Genomic DNA, 19,122 nt, shown 5'->3' on the forward strand with positions numbered 1-19,122 from the left:
AGAATGCTAAACCTATAAATCTTCAGCACAGGACAACTGCTTGTACAGGTGGTTACTGTGCTAGTTTTTTTAAAAATGCAAGGTGCCGGTCTGTTTCTCCTGCTACACTGGAGTTTAACAGAGGATTTGAACTAGAATTTGGCATGAGGCACAGGTATTCAGTCCAAGCGAATTAAGATCTAATTGGATGTTGGAAATGATCAGTAGTACGATGGTATGGAAACAGTAATATTAATTTTGCCTTGCAAGCATAATCTCCAATTTTGTACTAATCACGTCCAAACAGATTGCAGCTTCAGATTCTCTTCCCCATTCTCTGAGTTGGTGAGTGAACACCCATAAGAGGTGTTGTTTGTTTGCTTTATTTTGTTTTTGCACTGAGAACAATTGAGGAGGACAGAACAACCCTTCCCACCAGTCATTCCTGCTCCCACACTATGGGGAGAGGTTTTTAAGACAGAGGAACCATCGGTGTGGAAAGCTTCTGTGTCAGCTGATGTGCTTTAGGAGATGTAGCCTTCCTGTCCTTCTCCAAGGAGTTTTATGGGCAAGATTTCCTCTGACAATTTCTGCTTTATAGCTGTGGTTTTGGCAAGACTGGTTGCTTATGATGCTTGTTTGCAGTTTATGGGGCAATGTTCCTTGAGGAAACCAGATTCTGAAGGACATAAACAAGTATGTTTGGTGTGTGCATGGGTCTTACTTGTCCCAGAGAGGCTGTGGAACAGTACTAAAAAGACAAACTGTTGGCCATGGTAATAACTGGGAGACACTTATCATAGAACCATGTTTGGAAAATACCTCCAAGATCATCTAGCCCAACTGCCTATCTACCACCAATATTTCCCCTTCTAAACCACATCCCTTTATGCTGCATCTGAATGTTTTTTGAACACCTCAAGGGATGATGACTCTACCATCTCCTTGGGCAGCCCATTCCAGTGCCTGACCTCTCTTTCATAGAAGTTATTCCTATTATCCAACCTGAACCTTCACTGGCACATTTTGAGGCCGTTCCCTCTCATCCTGTCACTAATTATGTGTGATTGTGTTTGGTAGCATTATTTAAAAGATATTCTTTTTTGACAAAAGGTGGTAGGTAGCTGTGGTCTCTCTCAGTATTCCCATCCTGTCATGAGCATTTGTAACAAATGGATCCTCCAGTGTTTGCTAGTTGATTGCAGAACAAGTGGTGGCCTGTGTCTCACTTGAGTCTGTCTTGGCTGACAATTGCCATGCTGTGCTGTTAACAAGAGAGCAAGTATCCTGGGGGTGAGATTACACAGGTTTTCTGCTCCTGCGATGCTACAGAAAAGGGGAGAGAAAGACATAGCCCAGCTGCTACTGCTGTTATAGATCTCACTTGCTAATAATAGTGGGGATGTGCATTTTGCATGCTTTCTCAGCATGTGACTAATTGACTAATGTATTTTGTATATTTGCACTCTCCTATAGATTATCTTGCTTTTGCATGTGTTTTTTTTTCTTTTTTTTCTTTTTTTTTTTTTTTAAAATTTAATAGAAAGTGAATGTCAGAAAGGGTGAGATGAATGAAACGTGCTCTGCAAGAAGGAGGTCTATGATGGTATTTCATTGGTAGGAATTAGTTACATGGTTTTGGGTCAGACCTTGAGTAAATGTCATGATAGAGCTGCACCTTCAGGATTGTTCTACTTCTAGCAAGACATGTATCTTCTCCCTCCCTTTTTGTTCAGTCTGGGACATGAAATCCAGACCATGTGGGTGACACCGACAGATTCCTGTTTGATGCGGATGTGCGTGTTTGTTCACTGTGACAAATTCTCAATAAATAAATAAATAGACATCTCAGAACTTTGTAAACTAAGAACCTCCGTATCCAGATGTAAAGATGCAGGAGAAATAGCAATGAATTAGGTATTATGGTATATTTCCTGTGGTTTTGGTTGATGAAGAAGATGAAAACAGTTTCATTTGATTATAAACATTGTCAAATATTTTAAAAAATGAGACCTAATATGTTAAATATCTTGTGAAGAAAAGTGTATTTAGAAAACTTCACAAATGACTTCTGAATGATCTGAATTGTTTTTTAAACAGAAGAAATTAGTAAAGTCCTGTGAGTCTGCAAAATGTTTTTTTCAGAAAACGTGAATTTATGTATAAGGTATTCTTTTTTAAAAGAAAAACAACATGTTTTTGCTTTATATAGAATATTGATTTTAGTTCCCATTTCATACTGTTTACTTACATCTGTCGTGACTTCACAGGAAGTTATTACACACATGATATTTCAGTCTGTAAAGATAAAAGATTGAAGCATATGAAATAGCAATATTACTTGGCAGAGAATATGTTGGGGTGTGCTAACAACATGATATTACTTGTCATTTAACACTAATACAAAATGTTAATATGCAAATTACTGTAAAAAATAGATCTACTTCACCCCCGAATGATTCAATTCCTCATAAGAATTATGTTTTTCATCTTAATTTCATCTTCTTGCCATTTCTCACACAAAAATCCCTTCCTTTGCCCTTATCACTGGTCAAATCTTAGAGCTACTTTGTCAGTAATAGTGAATATTAGACTTAATCCTTGTAGTGCTAAATGAGGAATGCTTCATTCCAGAATGAAAATCTGTGTATGCTGTAGTTAGGATTTATTGCTAATAATCTGCATGCTCATAGTAGAAAAATTACTTACTCTTTTTTCTCTTGCCCTTTGTGAGTTAAAGTTCTACTTATCTATCATCTGCTGCCTTGTCTTCAGCCTGAGATAACTTACTGCAAAGAAGGAAATCCTCAATCAAAGGTCCATAACCAGATCGATAAAACTAATGAGCTAAAGTCTGTCTGATAGCTAGTATTTGTAGCTTTAGTTAGTAGATCTTTTCTACAGAACTGAAGTAAACCCTGTGGTATGCCAAAGGCAGTAAATATGTCCATATGCAAGGAATGAATGTCCTTCCTCTGACCTGTCTTTGGGTTATTCTGAGTTTTGGGCTAGTGCAAAATAGATGCCTCAGTTGAAAAGGACTGATCTTATTTCCTTAGCTGTTTGAGAATTTGGAACTGCACGTAACTGAATATGTAACTGTTATTTTGAATTCTAGAGAAGTATCGGGACCTGGCTGACTAAGGACAAAATTACATGAGAAAGTAGAAAAACAAAGAAAACATAATGAGCACTTGGTCTTGCAGAATTTGCTGATTGAATAAGAGTAAGGAGCATAGTTATATAATTGCTCTATTAGTGCTACAAAGCGTAACTAGGGCTTGGCTTTTTGATGTGTTACTTGATTGTGTTGTGGAAAAATAATTTTTTTATTTTTTTTTTTCCCAGGAAAAGCGATGATAATGATTAGTATTAATCTTTACTGGGCTCTGCAGAGTTCTTGCTGACGTGTACCTGATGTGGGTTTTTTTTGTGTTTTTTTTTGTTGTTGTTGTTGTTTTGTTTTTTTTTTCTGACTGCACTTAGGACAAATATTTATATTCTTTGATATCATTTGTCTTTTAATTGGTATATGTTTAATAACTTTAGTATATAATAAGTGTCATTTGAACTCTCTGGCATTGTTTCCTTTTCTGTTTATTCTCTATCTATGAAATCTGTATGGATTGTGTGTTGTACACGTCTAAACTGTCCCATATGTCAGTTCTGTTCGAAGGAGGGATAACCTTAGTGTTGGCATTTCATAATTCTGGAAGAAAGGTCGTTAGAAATATATGTAGAAATGCTGTAGGCAGAGCTGATGAGGTATAAAGTTACATAAGGCACCATCCATATGACAAGCTGTGTTCTCAGTCATTCACAACTTTGATCTGGTAAACTGCTTCGTAATTTGTGGGATGTGTTTAGCCAAATGCTTTTGAGAATGAGGTTCAGAAGAGGATGGATTTTATTTAGTTTAAGAACAACTCTGAAGAGGATTAGAATTTTTCATGGAAAATTTTTAGCCACTACAAATTTTGAGGCATGGTTTTGAAATGGCTGCCATGTGCCATGGTATCCACGTTATGCAGTTTTGATTATGTATTTAAGAACTTCTGTAGGCTTCCCAGGAAGAGGACTGTGAACTTTACCATTTCCAGTTAGCATGCTTAGAAGCAATTAAAATATTACATGTAGATGTGCATCTCAAAAATTATATTCGGAGGACAAGAGCCCTGAAAAATAGTGAAGAACAAATGTAAACATGACCGATGATATCTTAAGTCCACTTCTATAGCCCAATGCTGTTTTCACCTACAGCTTCTGCATCAGTCTGCAAGTAAGTGGAGGAGAAAAATTGTATTAGAAATAAAACTTGAATTCATCCTTTTGATTGCTGTCCAAACTAATTGGAGATACCAGGCATAATTGAGAAGTTTTATTTCCTGACTCACTGTAATTTATACAGTATAGCAACCTAGACTATAATATTTGTCTTTTCAGGAGGTTGCAACTTTGTTTTCCTTTAAAAAATAACGTTTATGGTGACAAATATTTGCCACAGAACAAAAATCCTTTAACTTCTGTAGTTTGTACAGTCACAGCAGCCTTTCTCCAAGGGAGCAGCAGACCTGATTGAAGTAAGCACTGGTGTCTGCTGTGCTCGTCTTATTTTCCTGTTATCCCACTTCACTAGTGTTGCAGTGTTGTTGGTTCCCATCTTGCACCAATTCTGTGAGAATCAACACTGGTCCTGTAATGCCTTGTGCTCCATATGGTTTCCAGCAGCATTCTGGGCTGAAAGAGAAGAACCAACTATTTAAAGTGAGGTAGAGAGAACTATATGCTCATTTTTGACTCTTGGATTGTTTGTAGGAATCATATGATGTTCTTGAACGTAATGTGGCCCTTGTGCTTAGGGAAATATAGGCTTTTGTGTCTTCATAAAAAGTTCTAAACAGGACACATGTTGTAAGAGATTTCGGATCTGGTAGTGGGACTGTGAGTATATCTATATAGTATATTGTAGTGAATTCGGATAGGGAATTCTCTTGGTATTTGAAGCTGATGTTTTTAGTTAGCGGGGATGTCTTTGTGTTGCACCACAACAGTGGCGACATACTCTGAAGGTATGTCAGCAGCCTCTAGTCGCCGCGTCTGAGCCAACAGAGATAGAAATACTCTCTAATCGGTATTAAGTGTGAGATGTGCTTACCTACTGGCAAGGTTTAGGTGCATTTAACAAAAGAAGAAATTGAGCTCTGATTTTATTTTTTGTTTTCATTTTTTTAGTTATTGATCAAACTAGCTCCCAAAAGTTCATTTCGCTTCCAAAATTTGATAACTTAACTCTCTAGCCTGTGATGCTGATGCAAGGGTGGACAGGCAGAGACAGGGCTAAGCTGTCTCTTTCCACCAATAAAAACTAATCAAAATTCATCACTGGTGATTACAGCTGCTGCTTGTCAGCATGCAAAGAAAAGAGCTACAATTCTTCACTGACACTGCCAAGTGAATCCACAGAAAAGTAATTAGCAGGTAAAATGCCTATTAATAGCTCCCACCACCTTTCTCTTGAGCTCCTGCTGACAAGCTATTACACTGCATGGCTTAGCTTCATCAAGTTCTTGTTTTGTGATTGCGAGAAAAGGTGCGATTAGAGCCATTTCTGTTGAGGTGTAGAGTCTCTGAAGACGTTCTTCCTTTGTGGCCCCTCACTGAGAAAGAAATGTATAGACTTGCCTCAATAGTAGTAATCTCTACAAGCGCACAGATTTCTTTATGCTTCTTTTAATGACTATAAATTTATAATCTTGGCTAATGACACTGTAAGTTGTGTTAGTGCGGACTAAATGCAGAGGAGGGAAAAACAAAATAATTGTCATCTTCTTTGCCTGCAATTATCTTTTTACATTGCTTAGAGATAAACACTATTTCTACAGGAAGCATATTGTTAATGGTATATTACCACATATAAATTATGACTGAACTTGGCAGTTATTATTTGGACATTTTCCTCAATATTAGAACACATAACACATTGGATTTTATTTTTATTTTTTTTATGAGGACCAGAAATATTAATGATAAATGAAATGGGGATTTTGTTAGCTTGGCTGCTGTTGTAGGAGTCTTCTCATTGAAGGCTTTATTAAAGAGAGCTGCCCAAAATTGTGTAGCTTGCTCCAAAAGTAATGCCTCTATGGAAACTACCAGAGCTACCAAGAGACTCTATTTGATAAGCAAATTTTCAGTTAAAGAACACTTTTCTTTTCTTTTCTTTTTTTTTTTTTTTTTAAATTTGTATTTTTTTAAATAGTCACCACCATTAGCTGTGCAGTTTCACAAGTGCTGAACAAGAATCTGCATGCTGAACTTATAAAACTCTGCACTAGCAGAGGTGATCTGCTGTTGCTGCTGCTGAAACACACCACCTACTGCGCTCACTGTGCTTGCAGCAACTGTTGGGTTTCCATAAACATTATAAGTGTCAACAAATGTCAATGGCTACAATCTTTTCTGCAAAGAGGAATTTAGTTCCCCCTTTGCTTCATCTGTACTTCCATGTCAGATGCGATTGTGTCATACTGTCTCTCTATTGCCTTCTATCACACAGCAGTAAAATGTAGCAGAATATTGTTGGTAAGGTTCAGCCTCTATTTGCTATACCACCAACATCCACCTCTGACATCAAGGGCCAACATAATAAAACAGAAGGCTTTCTTCTGTTTTAGAAGAAAGAAGAAGAAAACTTTCAGAGCAGCCATTGTATACTCTACTTGAAATTTTTATTTATGTTTCACATCTCTGCCTATGTCTGTCTCGTACATATGCAGCTGGAGGCTGTGCCAAAATCAACACCACTCCTAATGAATGACTAAATTGAATGCAGCTTAGATACCAGCTGAGCCCCTTTGTTTTTTACATTAAAGAAAACATACGCTATTGGTGAATGTATCTGGACACATACTTTGTGTTCATTAACATTGTCCTTTCCACATATCTTACTGCAAAAAAAAGGTGTCTGAGAAAGGAAAGAGAATATGTCTGTGTGCGGTTAGAAAAAAAACAACACCAACCTGTTTTATTTGTAGGTATTGTTGCAGCTTATTCCTACTAAGTCCTAGATCTTCATCAAGCTCTTTCAACCACAGCAACCATATTAAACTGCAGCAAAAACAAATTTATTTTTATTTGATGTTTATCTCTTTAATTTGGGCAGATTTAATAACATTAATTACGAGCTGCTTAACTGCACGACAAAGTATCTTTTACTTTTCTGTCATAATCTATTGTTTTCATCTTGTAAATTTTTAATTTATAGCCTAATTCTATGTATTGTATAATTGCTATAGAATATTTACATGATGGAAAAGTCATTGCCTAAATATCTAATTGGAAACTGAGTGAAGTGGCAGAGGACAGCACCTACACAGAAACTGCGCAGTTATAAATATTCCCACAAAGCTTTTTGTTGGCTGAAATGTGATGTTCTCAGAAACTGCAGTGGAGATTTTCAAAATGTACCCTTAGCATCTACTTGTTTCCCTCTTAAGCTGAGTCCCAAATTGAGAAAGGTAACTGACAGTGTAGTGATTCCTTATTGTGTCTGATTTACAGGCGTCAAAAGGATGTAGTTGGGAGATACAGCCCAATCATATTCTGAAGTCTCTCCTTTCCACAGTATTTCAGTGTTGCCCTGGGATTAGAACTGTGGAAAGGTTAGAGGCTCTGTGTTTACTGGGTCTTACGTCAGTATAATCTTCCTGGAGTCCCTGCATAATTAAGGAGTAGATAAGTTGATTTAGTAAATGGTTTGGATTAGGAGAATGACAACCATTGTAAATAACCTTTTTTATTCTACTACCCCCTCCCCCCTTGCCTGTAGGGAAGAAGAATAAGCTTTAGTAGTCCTAGACTGGAATTGGTAAACACATCGCTTTTCCTCATAGACAGATTAGTATGTTAACCAAACCATACTAATGACCCAGGGAGTCTGGGATGAGAGATAGGGGGTGTTGTTAGGAAATGTGTTTTTGTATGTAGCTGAGGCTTTTTGCATCCTGTTTCATCCACCTTGGATAGTAGTGAGTAGCTTTTGCCTCACATCAAGTTGAAGCCATGCCACATCATAACCCTATGATGTGTTTTAGGCAAGGAGCACTTTTAGTAGTCCCATCTGCTTGTGGCAAGGTAAATTCTCTACAGTTGCATATTTATTTAAAATAGGAAGAAAATATCTCTTTTGGAATAATGCTAGTGTTCTTTGTGTTTGTGAGGAAAACAAATCTATTTTAGAACTAACAAATTGCTGATGTTTCTGTAATATATTGTAATAGAACATTAAACTAGGATATTCACATTCTCTAGTGCCATTTCAGTATATTTGAAGGATATTCAAGTGGTATTTGTTAATATTTCTGCATAATTATTTCTGTATCTGCTGCATAGTAGAGGACTGTAATTTCAGCTTAAGGAACTGCCTCTTAAATGGAAGCAAAGTTTACAGCTCCAAATTGGCAACACATACTATGAGCAAAGTAGCACTGTGTCCTTTGGTCTGTGATTATGCTGGTCTTTTGCTGCTAACAAGAATTAAAAAAAAAAAAAAAAAAGGGTAATAAACATGTATTATGCTGTGTTCATACCGTTCACTTCTGCTAATTGCAAGCCCTCTTTTCTTACATGAGACTGAAGGCAAAAATCTGTAACTGTCAGATCTACTGAGAGAACCATTGGGTCTACTGCTTGGAAAGTCAAACCTCCAGACTAGAAAGAAATGTTGTGTCTTTTTTTTTTTTTTTTTTTTTTTTTTCTTAGTGCACTTAAACCAGCTAAAAGATCACTCATAATTTTGTTCTTCTTTTGTTCTATTTTTATGCACTTTAGAAACAGAACATGCCATACATTTAAAATCTAATGAGTGGATGTATTTATACCTAATTATTAGGAACGGTTAAGTTTTGAAGCAGATCAGTCTTGCTCTTCTTAGTACTTCATGTTCAGCAGCACAGCTAAGTTTCTCTGTTTATTCTTTTTTAATTTCAGAACTATGGTTTGGAGACCGAAAACCTGAGGACTCTGTCTCACAAGCTGAATGCCTCGGCCAAAAATCTTCAGAACTTCATCACTGGGAGGAGGAGGAGTGGTCACTATGATGGAAGGACCAGCCGCAAATTACCAAATGACTTTCTGACATCAGTAGTGGATCTCATTGGAGCTGCTAAAAGTCTCCTGGCTTGGTTGGACAGGTAAAATCTCCCAAATGTGTTGCAGGTAACCAATTCATAGACATGCAGAAAACCCAACCTTGTGACAAAACGTAATGAAGACAGTTACATGATAGCAGAATCCTCTTACAAATTCTAACTTTGTCTTGGTAGTTAACTGTCAGTATATGATTCTCATAGCGTTAGAATACTTCCAAATTCACTTCAATCCTACACATATCTGGAAATACAGTGTAGAACAGGCTGTGACATGATTGGGATGTTTGCATATTTTGTTAACAATATAGAATAATACATTTCCCTGCATAAATCAGATTCTTTGCTCTGACAAAATAAAACTGATTAACTATAGTCATACTTTTCATTATGTGGGTGTAAATATATACTTTTACTCTGTGTGGGTGTATTCTTGCAGGGTAGGTTGGTTGTGTTTTTAATTATTATTAATTCTATTTATTTATTTATTTTAAAAACCACAGGACAATGCCTCTGAAACTATAGATGCAGACAAATGGACTTATTTTCTAGCTAATAATAGCTAGTGTGTTCTGCATAGGCATATCAGTGTTTGGGACTTCACTGTGTTTAGAAAAGACACTGATTATTTTCTCATTTAAATTGTGGATAATGGATAAAGACCGCTAGTTAAGAATTGGAAATGATATTTTACATTCAATAGTCTGAAATTTAAAGATAGGTTTTCATGCATATTTGCATTTAACTTTGAAAAAAGAAGTTCTTGTTTTGGCAAGAAATAGAAAAAGAACAGATAGAATTGCACCCGATGCTAATGTGTCAGTGTGTTCCTGTGAACTGGTTAGTTGTAGTGTTGGTGAGGGAAGATCTTTAAAATGCTTTGTTTTTTTTTTTTTTAAAGTGTATGTCAGTCCTACTCTCAAGTGAAATGCAAAATGACATGTGTTTATCTGAAGCTCATCAAACCCAGAAGTTCCAAGAAATTAAAGATGAAGGAAGCAGTGGTGAAAATTTGCTTTTAACAGTGTTGTATTTAGTGTCCAAATGAGGCTTCCTTGAAGCAATGTATTAATTTCATTCAGATTTCTGAGGAAGTGCTTTTGATGTTCTGTGTAGCCTAAACATGTAGTGCTAAGAGCAAATGTTTTCTGTAAGATTTTAAGTCCTTTCTGATTTATGAGAGTGTGAGGCTTTCTTATTTAGGTTTGTTCTCCCTTATTTGTGAAACCCCCAAGCTGGGGTGAGAGCAGGCCAATGAGTGCATCCTTCTCAGGAAGGTGGAACATCTGGAGTGCAACAGCACGCTGCTTATTACATTTTTTTTCTAAGCAGCTATTGGGGCCACTAGGGGGAGATAGTAAGATTTTAGATATTAAATATTTAAAGTCAGGAATGTGGACTTAATTTCATTCTGCACAGCTGCTGCTATTAAATCTGGGACAAATCTGAGTTCTTTTGGTTGGTGCCTAACACCAGCTCCATCTGTAGGGTATGAGAGGGGGGAGATTTGGAGATAAAACTTGTTTATTAGGGTTATCCACTCCATATTAACGCCAATTCTACATTGTCCCTTTGTTGATTTGCCTCACGGGTCACTTAGGGAGAAGCCAGCAGCATCTTCACCGTGCCTAGAAATGCAGTGATGTGGTGTTTTTTAAATGTGGGGAATGATGATTATAGCACATGAATCGTGCTTTGCTAGATGGTCAAGGAAGCCCTCCCTTTATGATATCTCCATAGGATGTTTGCTACTTATAATGGCCAAGTACAATTATCAAACAGAGTGTAAAAGATATGATTAGCTGGGTTGCTTTTACTGTGGCTCTTGTAGTGGCACTGTGCAGAGCTAATCTAAGGATGCTCTTTGTTCCAGGCCTCTGCTTGTAGCAGCTGTACTTACAGATGTATGTCACAGATAGATGTTTTTACTGGGAATTAGGATAGCTTTTACTGCTGAGGTTTTAAGGTCTACAAGCTTAAATTCATTAAGGAACTGGAAATTTCAAAAGAGAAACCAAGCTGTTTGCAAGAGAGGTTGGCTGAGAAATTTTAGGAGCATAAAATGGCTTCCCAGTAGTTAGGTCCTGCAAAGAAATTGTCATCATAGAAATAGATTATGTCCTTAAACTTTTTAGACTAACCTCAACTTCCCTTTACTCTCTCAATGCACAAAATCTTCAAGAAAATAATTTGTCTTAATAATGTTTTATCCTCCTTCCCTAATCTTAAAACTTTTTGCAGATCATCTGGGTGCTTAGATTTGAGCTTCCTTGAAAAACTGAGAGTCTTTTCTGAAAGCATGATGTATTTCCACTTGACACATAACTTAGCTCTTAAGCTGATGGAAATACATACTCCACACTGTAGCAACAAACTATTCGTCTGGTGTTCTGAATGACTTGGTGTCTAAATGTCTCTGCTGTGAAGTGATACTTCTTAGGAATTAGATAATAATAAGAGAGGAGCTGTCCAGGCGTTCCAGACTTCAAGCTAGATAATAGTTATTATTTTCAGTCTTTGTTCCTGTAGTTCTTGTATCTTGTAATCTTTGAAATAGTAATTGATTCCATCATTCTGATTCTTTCTTCTTCTCTGGTGTACTGGGTTCCTGGAAATTCTTCTGTCTTTAATAGGGTTCATGTACTCTATTCTGAAGAGGTTGAAACCTCAGTGCTTTCTGTACAATATGCATAATTTGCTAAGATTATGTACAACAGTTCTTGTGAATGCATTCCTTTGTATCTTCTGAATGTCAGTGAAAATGCACATAATATTACCTTCAAAGTTGGGGCAACTTTTCTACAAATTTGTTATTTGATATAAATGCAGGAAGAAGATGAGTACTGTTAAGCAACAGAAAAATAAACTCAATAGTTAGAGAAAATCATTAGAAAACATGAGGAAAAACCACAATCAAGAAAGACATTTAAGTTATGTAAAAACAGGAATTGAGCTAAAACTTGTAGGTCCCTCAAGCCAAACATAAACTTATGGTATATCAAAGCAAAAAATCTTTAATGTATGATTAAAGTAGAATTACTGTTGTGAGTCCATTACTGTGTATTCAAAGAATGAATAAACCAATTTTATGGTTTAAAGTGATCTCTAACCTCAAAAAAAGTATATTTTTCTGTACAGTACTGTATCCAGTGGTACCTGGGCCCTTAAACAGAAATTAGACATATTTATTTTTGTTAATCCCAGGTAAGGTTTTATTCTTATGTGTTTACAGTCCTACATAAAATCACTTTTTACAAGTGTTGCTTTGTGTATTCGTCAGCGTTCACTGCCTCTGTGAGATTTCTGAATTAGGTACCATTCATCTGAGGCTTTATTGAACTGAAAACACTATGAACTCACTCTATGTTGTTAATCAAGTTGCTTTTTTTGTATTTTACTTGCATCTTCAATGACACCAGTGAAAGCTTCAAAGCTTTTGTCCAGAGGGAAGTATGAACTGAAAAGCAGTGACAGAGTGATTCCAGGAAGCTATCCTGAGCTTTTCCGATTTTGGAGTTTAGTGCAGTAACTTTATGATTAAGACAGAGCTCTAGTACTGTTCTCACATCTCATTTATTTTCTAAAAATTTAAAAAAATATAATCAACTTCCCATTAGATAACTACTGCAAATTTTGTGTGTTGTATTGTGTTACAGATTTTGATAATCATGGATTAGGATTTGCCAGGGGAAATTGGATTTTTCACTTATTTATTTATTTTTTTTTTAGTGTACTTTTTGACTCAGCCATCTGTTTGGGCAGCTATTTAGCATGTCTTTCACAGCAGTGCTCCTGTATCCCTTGTTTTTCACCCCAGCATATATCCCCATAAAATCTTAAACTGCAGCTATGGATTACGCTGAAGTTGAAGTAATAGGAGCAAAGAGATCTTGTGGAAATAGCTTTTGAGTTCCAGTCTTTCAGAGCTGTGTCTGGAGAAAAATTGGCAGGCTGACAAATATACATGAGTTTGATTAATTTACCACTGCTACCTCTAGTCTGATGTGTGAGCAAAACAGCACAAGATGAACAAAAAGCCCTACTGCAAATAGAAATTGTTGGTCCTATTAAAGAGGCGGGCCAAGTTGCTGAGAGAAGTAACAAAATGTAAAATTTTAGAGTAAAAGACATTCCTGGCAAACTTAGATCTGCTGTCCTGAGTAGTCACGGGATGATGGCATGTAATCATTTTACTCTGAACACCAAGTTAGCAAGTTGTACTGTCGTGTTCTTAAGTGTGCTAGTATTTAGCAAAGCACTTGTATGTTTAGTTTACTTCAATCCTGTAAAGGTAGGCTCAAATCCGTGCCTGAAGTTATGGACATTTGGATGCTTCAGTGGGTGAGTCTGGATAGCAGAATAGGCTCTCTGAGCTTGTTTACTGAGCTTTCTTGTGCGCAAAGTATAGCCTGCAATTATGTAAATGCTCTTGTTTAAGTAAGAGCAATTCTAGGTGGTCACCTTCAGCACACTCTTTTAATATGCTTTGCATGAAAGGTACTGTGCTAGGAGAATGCATTTCCCACTCATAAATGGCTCTCCTGCTTTTCACCATGGTGACACAGTGCATGCATTTTCTTACACTGTAGATGAAGTGTGTGCAGTTGGATTTCTTTGTCTCATTCTCAGCGAATGAGTCTCATTTATGTTTATTGTGCGACTCTTCTGTAGTAGTAAGTAGAGAGGAACGTTTATTGGGAGAATTACACTTGAATGTTTGCAAACCACTCACTTTTTACTTACAAAAGCTGTTAGTATGTTGAGGCCTCCTCTTCATGGGACTCAATACGGTCCTGTTATTACTTGATTATTACTTGTCTTGACAAGGTAGATCTGATTTGTGCAATTATGGCACATGGAAAACAAATGAAAAACCAAACAAAAAGAAACCACATTTCAGTGACCCACCCCTCAAATAATGCACTTTCTGTCAAGTGGTTTTCAGTCTAAAACACATGAATATGAATATATAAAGTCTAACATGGTGCAGGTTCACAATGTGGGTTTACGTAGTGGAAGAATTAAGAGGTTCCCTTGTCACCAGCATGCATGGTCACAAAACATACATGTGTTGTGGTGTTATAAAGGCATTTCATGTGGGTGTTGCAAAGAAAAAGGATTGCTGGGAGTTTTTGAGGGCAGAAATAATTAATTTTTAAGAGGAACTGAGTAAAGAATTCAAGGAATAGGGAAATGTATGTGGAAAAGATTTTTGGAAGGCCTGTGAGAGGCAAGGTAATAGGGGGCAGAGGACCATGCCACAGCAGGAAGTGGAACAACATACAACCTTGATATCTGGATAGTTTTTAGTTCTTATTTAATTTAAAGAATGCTGAATTGTACAAAACGCACATTGAATATTGTAGTTACTCACAGGAAATTTCCTTCACTGAAACCATATGGTTTCATATGTACCTGAGAATACATATGGTTTCATATGTGCCTGAGAAGTACCTGAGAATTGAAGGTTCAAGGAACTCAAAAGACTTTTGAAAGAAAGTAATAAAAACTAGAGATTGATGGAAATAGTTCAGACTAGTCAAGAAATTCATATATATTTTTAAAGTGGAGATAAGTGGTCTAATTAAACAAGGAATTCCTCTAGCTTGGTATGTTTTAGAAGTCTTGAGAAGGAAGGTGCTCTAGTAGCCAATTGAAAAGGTGTATGTAGGATTTATCTGCATTTGTATTTGATCTGTTCTGTCAATAATTCTGTACTGCATTAAAATAATGCATTTTAAAATCAGATATTAATGAAGAGGAGTTTTTGGTGTTTTACAGTGTGTCTATTACTGAAATCAGTGATTCCATAATGACTTTTCTATTGATGTTTATGTTGAAACTGCTTTGTTATATCAAGTCTTGCTGGACTTTCATGGTTGTAATTGAGGTTCAGGATGTAATACCAAAATACGTACCCTTAGACAGTGAATACTTGGAGAGGCTTTTGTCTTTGTTGCTTCCCCAGTTGCCTACTGCAGTAGTCCATGTGTCTGCAGACTACCTTCAGTGAAGTGGACTGAGCTGGGGAGGGTGTGGAGAGGGAATTTCAATCGTAGCTGTCCAATCTGTAGCAATATCCCATAGAAGCATTGGCAGAGACTGCCATGTGAGTGTTTGTTAGCTACAGAGAACTACAGAGGAGTTAGCCTGAGGACTGCTTACCTCTCCAGTAGGAAACAAGGACCTGTCATCCTTCCAAGTAATTAATCACTTCTCAAAATATTTTAATAAGGATTATGTTTCTTAGGAAGCTTCTCCCTTCTGCTGCCACCCATGTGTCACTTCTTTCCATGCTGTTTTCAGTAAATCTTCACTCTGTAAACCTCAATGTAATAAAAATGAGTAATGTCTCAGTCTCTTTGCCTCCTCTTTAATGTCAACAAAGTTTATTTGGGGCATTTCTAACGTTCTTCACTAAGAGAAGTGCTGGTAAAAATGTCATTATTTTCCTCATGAACCATGAAACCTACTAAATTGTAAAAGTATGAGAGAAAATCATACAGTTTTAGAAGCCAAAGCCTACCATGCGATTTTGTTTAGAGCAATGCTGGAGGCTTTGAAATGTCAAATAGATTCCAGTTGTGTAATTTGAGGATCAAACTGTATTAACATCCATATTTAAAGTAAAAGAATGCCATTTGTTGGCTTCATTTCCTTCATTTGAAGTAAAAATGAGTTCATAAGTTAACATGACCTTATTAAATGAAGGTTTCAGGTAGATTTCAGACCTGGACACACACAATTTTAAAGGGGGGATGGGGAGGTTGTTTTAAATGTTTGAAGCAGGTGTAGAAAATGCCATCTTTGTGATAGTAATAATGTCTGTAAAAGCCTCATTTGCATCACTGATGGAGTAGAACTGTTTACTTGCAGAAAATTCCAGCCCTGCCTAGTGTTTGGCTGCTTCTTGAGTACACAGAATAGATCAAGTTGAGTTTATACTTTAAGACAGATTTGTAACACAGAAATCAGAGGACTGCCAGCCTCACTAACCAAATATGTTTTAGTAGTGTCTCCAGAAAATAAGCAAGCTTCTTGGTAGACAAGCATTTAAAGCATTCTGACATGAAGTTTAAGGTGTACGATACATGTAGGTGACCTCATTAAGCGCTGGACTACACTTTTAATTTCACTGATCACTTCTGACTGTGGCACAGTGTAGAAGGATGTTAAGCTGTGCCGCCAGTTTAACCTCTGTAGCTGTTTTTGAATGTTGATCCATCTCTGTCTCTAAATGGCATTTTCATTTGGATAAAATTTGTACTTCTTCTGAGCTCCTCCAGTAATTACAATTAGACATCAGGCATGATCCTGGAAATCCCAGTGAATCACTGAAATACTATTCTGGTGCAATTAACATCTGTGTACCATTCATAACAGAGGTGAAAATGGTACCTTAGTAATGGTGTTCTCAAACAACTGCAGAAGGTAATGTGGGATGTGTTTTCTTGGGTGTGAAAGTAGCTCAACAGTGCGGTGAAAGACTATAAGAAATTGTGCTTGTATAAATGGAGCTTCTTAAGGAAGAAAAAACAAGGAGAGTTGAATGTTTTCCATGGATATGTATCCTGCAATTTGCAGTTTTAATAATTGTAATATTCTCCGTGCTTTTAATATCACTAGAAAAGAACTGCATTAAAAAAGTTCTATGGGCACTAAGTTTATTGTGAACCACTGAAACAAGTGGATATATGCCAAAGTCATTTATTTTTTTTTTCCTTCTTTCTTCTTAGATCACCTTTTGCTGCTGTGACAGATTACTCAGTAACAAGAAATAATGTAATACAACTCTGTCTAGAGCTGACAACAATTGTACAACAGGTATGTGAGCATCTACTTAGGAATTTAATCTTTTCTAATAGTAAATGACTGTTATCCTGTGAACACTGTCTTGTATTATTCTTTGTCTATATTATTGTTGGACAGTAATAAGGAAATTCTAGTGCTTCGTAGATGCTTTATAAAAAGCATCCTGATTTTATAAAAGTAGTTTGGGCTGTGCTGTACACATCCTTCATGTTCACCATGTCCCTGTCAGGCTAGAATACTTTGTATGCATTTCTGCTCATACTTTGTTTAAAAAATGCAGAAGCCAACACTGAGAAGCACTTGCTTAATGAACTTCTTTTTGGAGTATATTTTAGAGAACTTACCGCATCCTTTTGTTTCTCCTCTCTAATATGATTTATAACTGTCCCTATCTTTGTCTGCTGGAAAAGGAAGAGTCTCCTTTGCTTCAAGTTCATTCTGATGTTGCTGTCAAATGCTGTAAAAGTAACCTAGGAAATTAAACTAGATCTATTCAGTCAAGCATTGTTCTGTACCGTGATGCAAGTATTTCTGAGGTTACAACTTATCTGTCTACTACTGATAACCGTGGAGAGATGTGGTACTATCTTACACCTTTGTTCTACTAGGTTTTTGGTGTTCTATTTCATAGAATCAGGAAGGTTGGAAAAGACCACTAAGATTATCTACTGCAGCTATTTCTAGCAGAAAATAAAATGTCTATTGGACCCAAATTATTCTTCAGCTGAGATTGTGAAGCAGCTTGTTGGCTTTGTATTCCTTTTCTCTAGACAAATGTCAGGATAAATTCTTCTCTGTTGGCTGCTGCAGGGGTGGGTCACAGCCATCTGTTGTGAAATGCTGGCCCTCCCTCTGTGTGCATATCCACTTGCTTTGGGCTGCAATTCAGTGCTGGGATAGGCAGTGCTTGAGGAGAGATGCATGTGGTGCAACCGTGCCCACCATGCAGAGGGATGAGACTTTGGAGATCATTGGCTCTCCTGGTGTTTCATCAAGGGCATGAGGAAAGGGCCAATGCCGGTATGGAGAATTTTGCAGGAGTGTGCACATCTAAGAAACTGGAGATTAGAGAAGTGTGAGAAGGTGGGCTGGTTAGAAGTAGAAGTGCTGGGGAGAATTCTTTTTTTTCTAGTTTTTAGAAGTACTAGTCTACTGTCACTCAATTGGTCTGTGCTAAATATCTCTTATGTCCCCTTGGTGTGAGTTTGTTTGATGACACTGCTTTTCTTTTTATATAAAATCAATGCATTTTTCTCTGATGCTTTCATAAGTAAATACAATACCAAAGATTAGCAGGGCTTTCCTCCTCTCTGATTTTGAGAAGAGCAGTGTTGCTAGTCTTCTGTGTTCAAATTTGGAAAATGAAAATTTCTTTTGAATTTTTTTTTTTTTTCCCTTCAAATATGATTGATGTTTTTTTTGGTGTGGTAATGGAATGTGGGCTGCTCCCTCCCCACAGATTATATTAGCGAGGGTGCATTTTACTGCCTGGGCAAGATCCAAGGTATGTCTAGCCAGTCTTGTGCTTTGGCCATCCTGCAATAGTGCTGGGCTTCTCATCTTCACTCTGCCTCAAACTGCAACAGAGGTGCCAGTGACAATGACTGTGGAAGAAGACCCCCACCTTTGTTTAGTGGAATGGCTTGGGTTGGGAGAGACCTCAAGGATCATCAAGTTCCTGCCTCTCTGCTGCACGTAGAGTTGCCAGCTTTTAGGTCAGGTACTAGATCATGTTGCCCAGGGTCCCATCCAACCTGGCCTTAAACACCTCCAGGGATGGAGCATCCACAACTTCCCTGGGCATCATATTCCAGCACCCCACCACCCTGTGAAAAACTTCCCTCTGATGTTGAAGCTAAATCTTTCCTTGTTTAGTTTAAAGCCATTCTTCCTTGTCCTATTGCTATCTACCCATGTAAAAAGTTGTTTTCCCTCATGTTTATCTCCCTCTAAATACTGGAAGGCTGCAATGAGGTTTCCCTGCAGCCTTCTCCAGACTGAGCAAGCCCAGGTACTTCAGTCTGTCTATGCCCTATGATCATCTTTGTGGTCATCCTCTAGACCTTCTCCAAAAGTTTGATTTCTTTCTTGAGTTGGGGGCTCCAGAGTTGAAAGCAGTACTCCAGATGGGGCCTCACAAGGGCAGAGAGAAACAGTCACCTCCCTTGTCTTACTGGCGACCGTT

The 19,122-nt window shown here is 37.3% G+C and overlaps 1 protein-coding gene across 6 annotated transcripts in view; it reads left to right on the top strand.

Annotated features, from left to right (window-relative positions):
• The window catches only part of CNKSR2 (connector enhancer of kinase suppressor of Ras 2), a 196,942-nt gene that overhangs the window by 35,158 nt on the left and 142,662 nt on the right, over positions 1-19,122 (top strand). For all 6 annotated transcript variants that reach the window (XM_015885338.2, XM_015885357.2, XM_015885347.2 and 3 more), the window contains exons 3-4: positions 8,968-9,170; positions 16,862-16,949. In XM_015885338.2, the coding sequence (XP_015740824.1) occupies positions 8,968-9,170; positions 16,862-16,949 (291 nt within the window). The remainder of the gene's footprint in view (positions 1-8,967; positions 9,171-16,861; positions 16,950-19,122) is intronic.

Source organism: Coturnix japonica, chromosome 1 (genome assembly GCF_001577835.2).
Source record: "Coturnix japonica isolate 7356 chromosome 1, Coturnix japonica 2.1, whole genome shotgun sequence".
Lineage (NCBI taxonomy): Eukaryota > Metazoa > Chordata > Aves > Galliformes > Phasianidae > Coturnix > Coturnix japonica.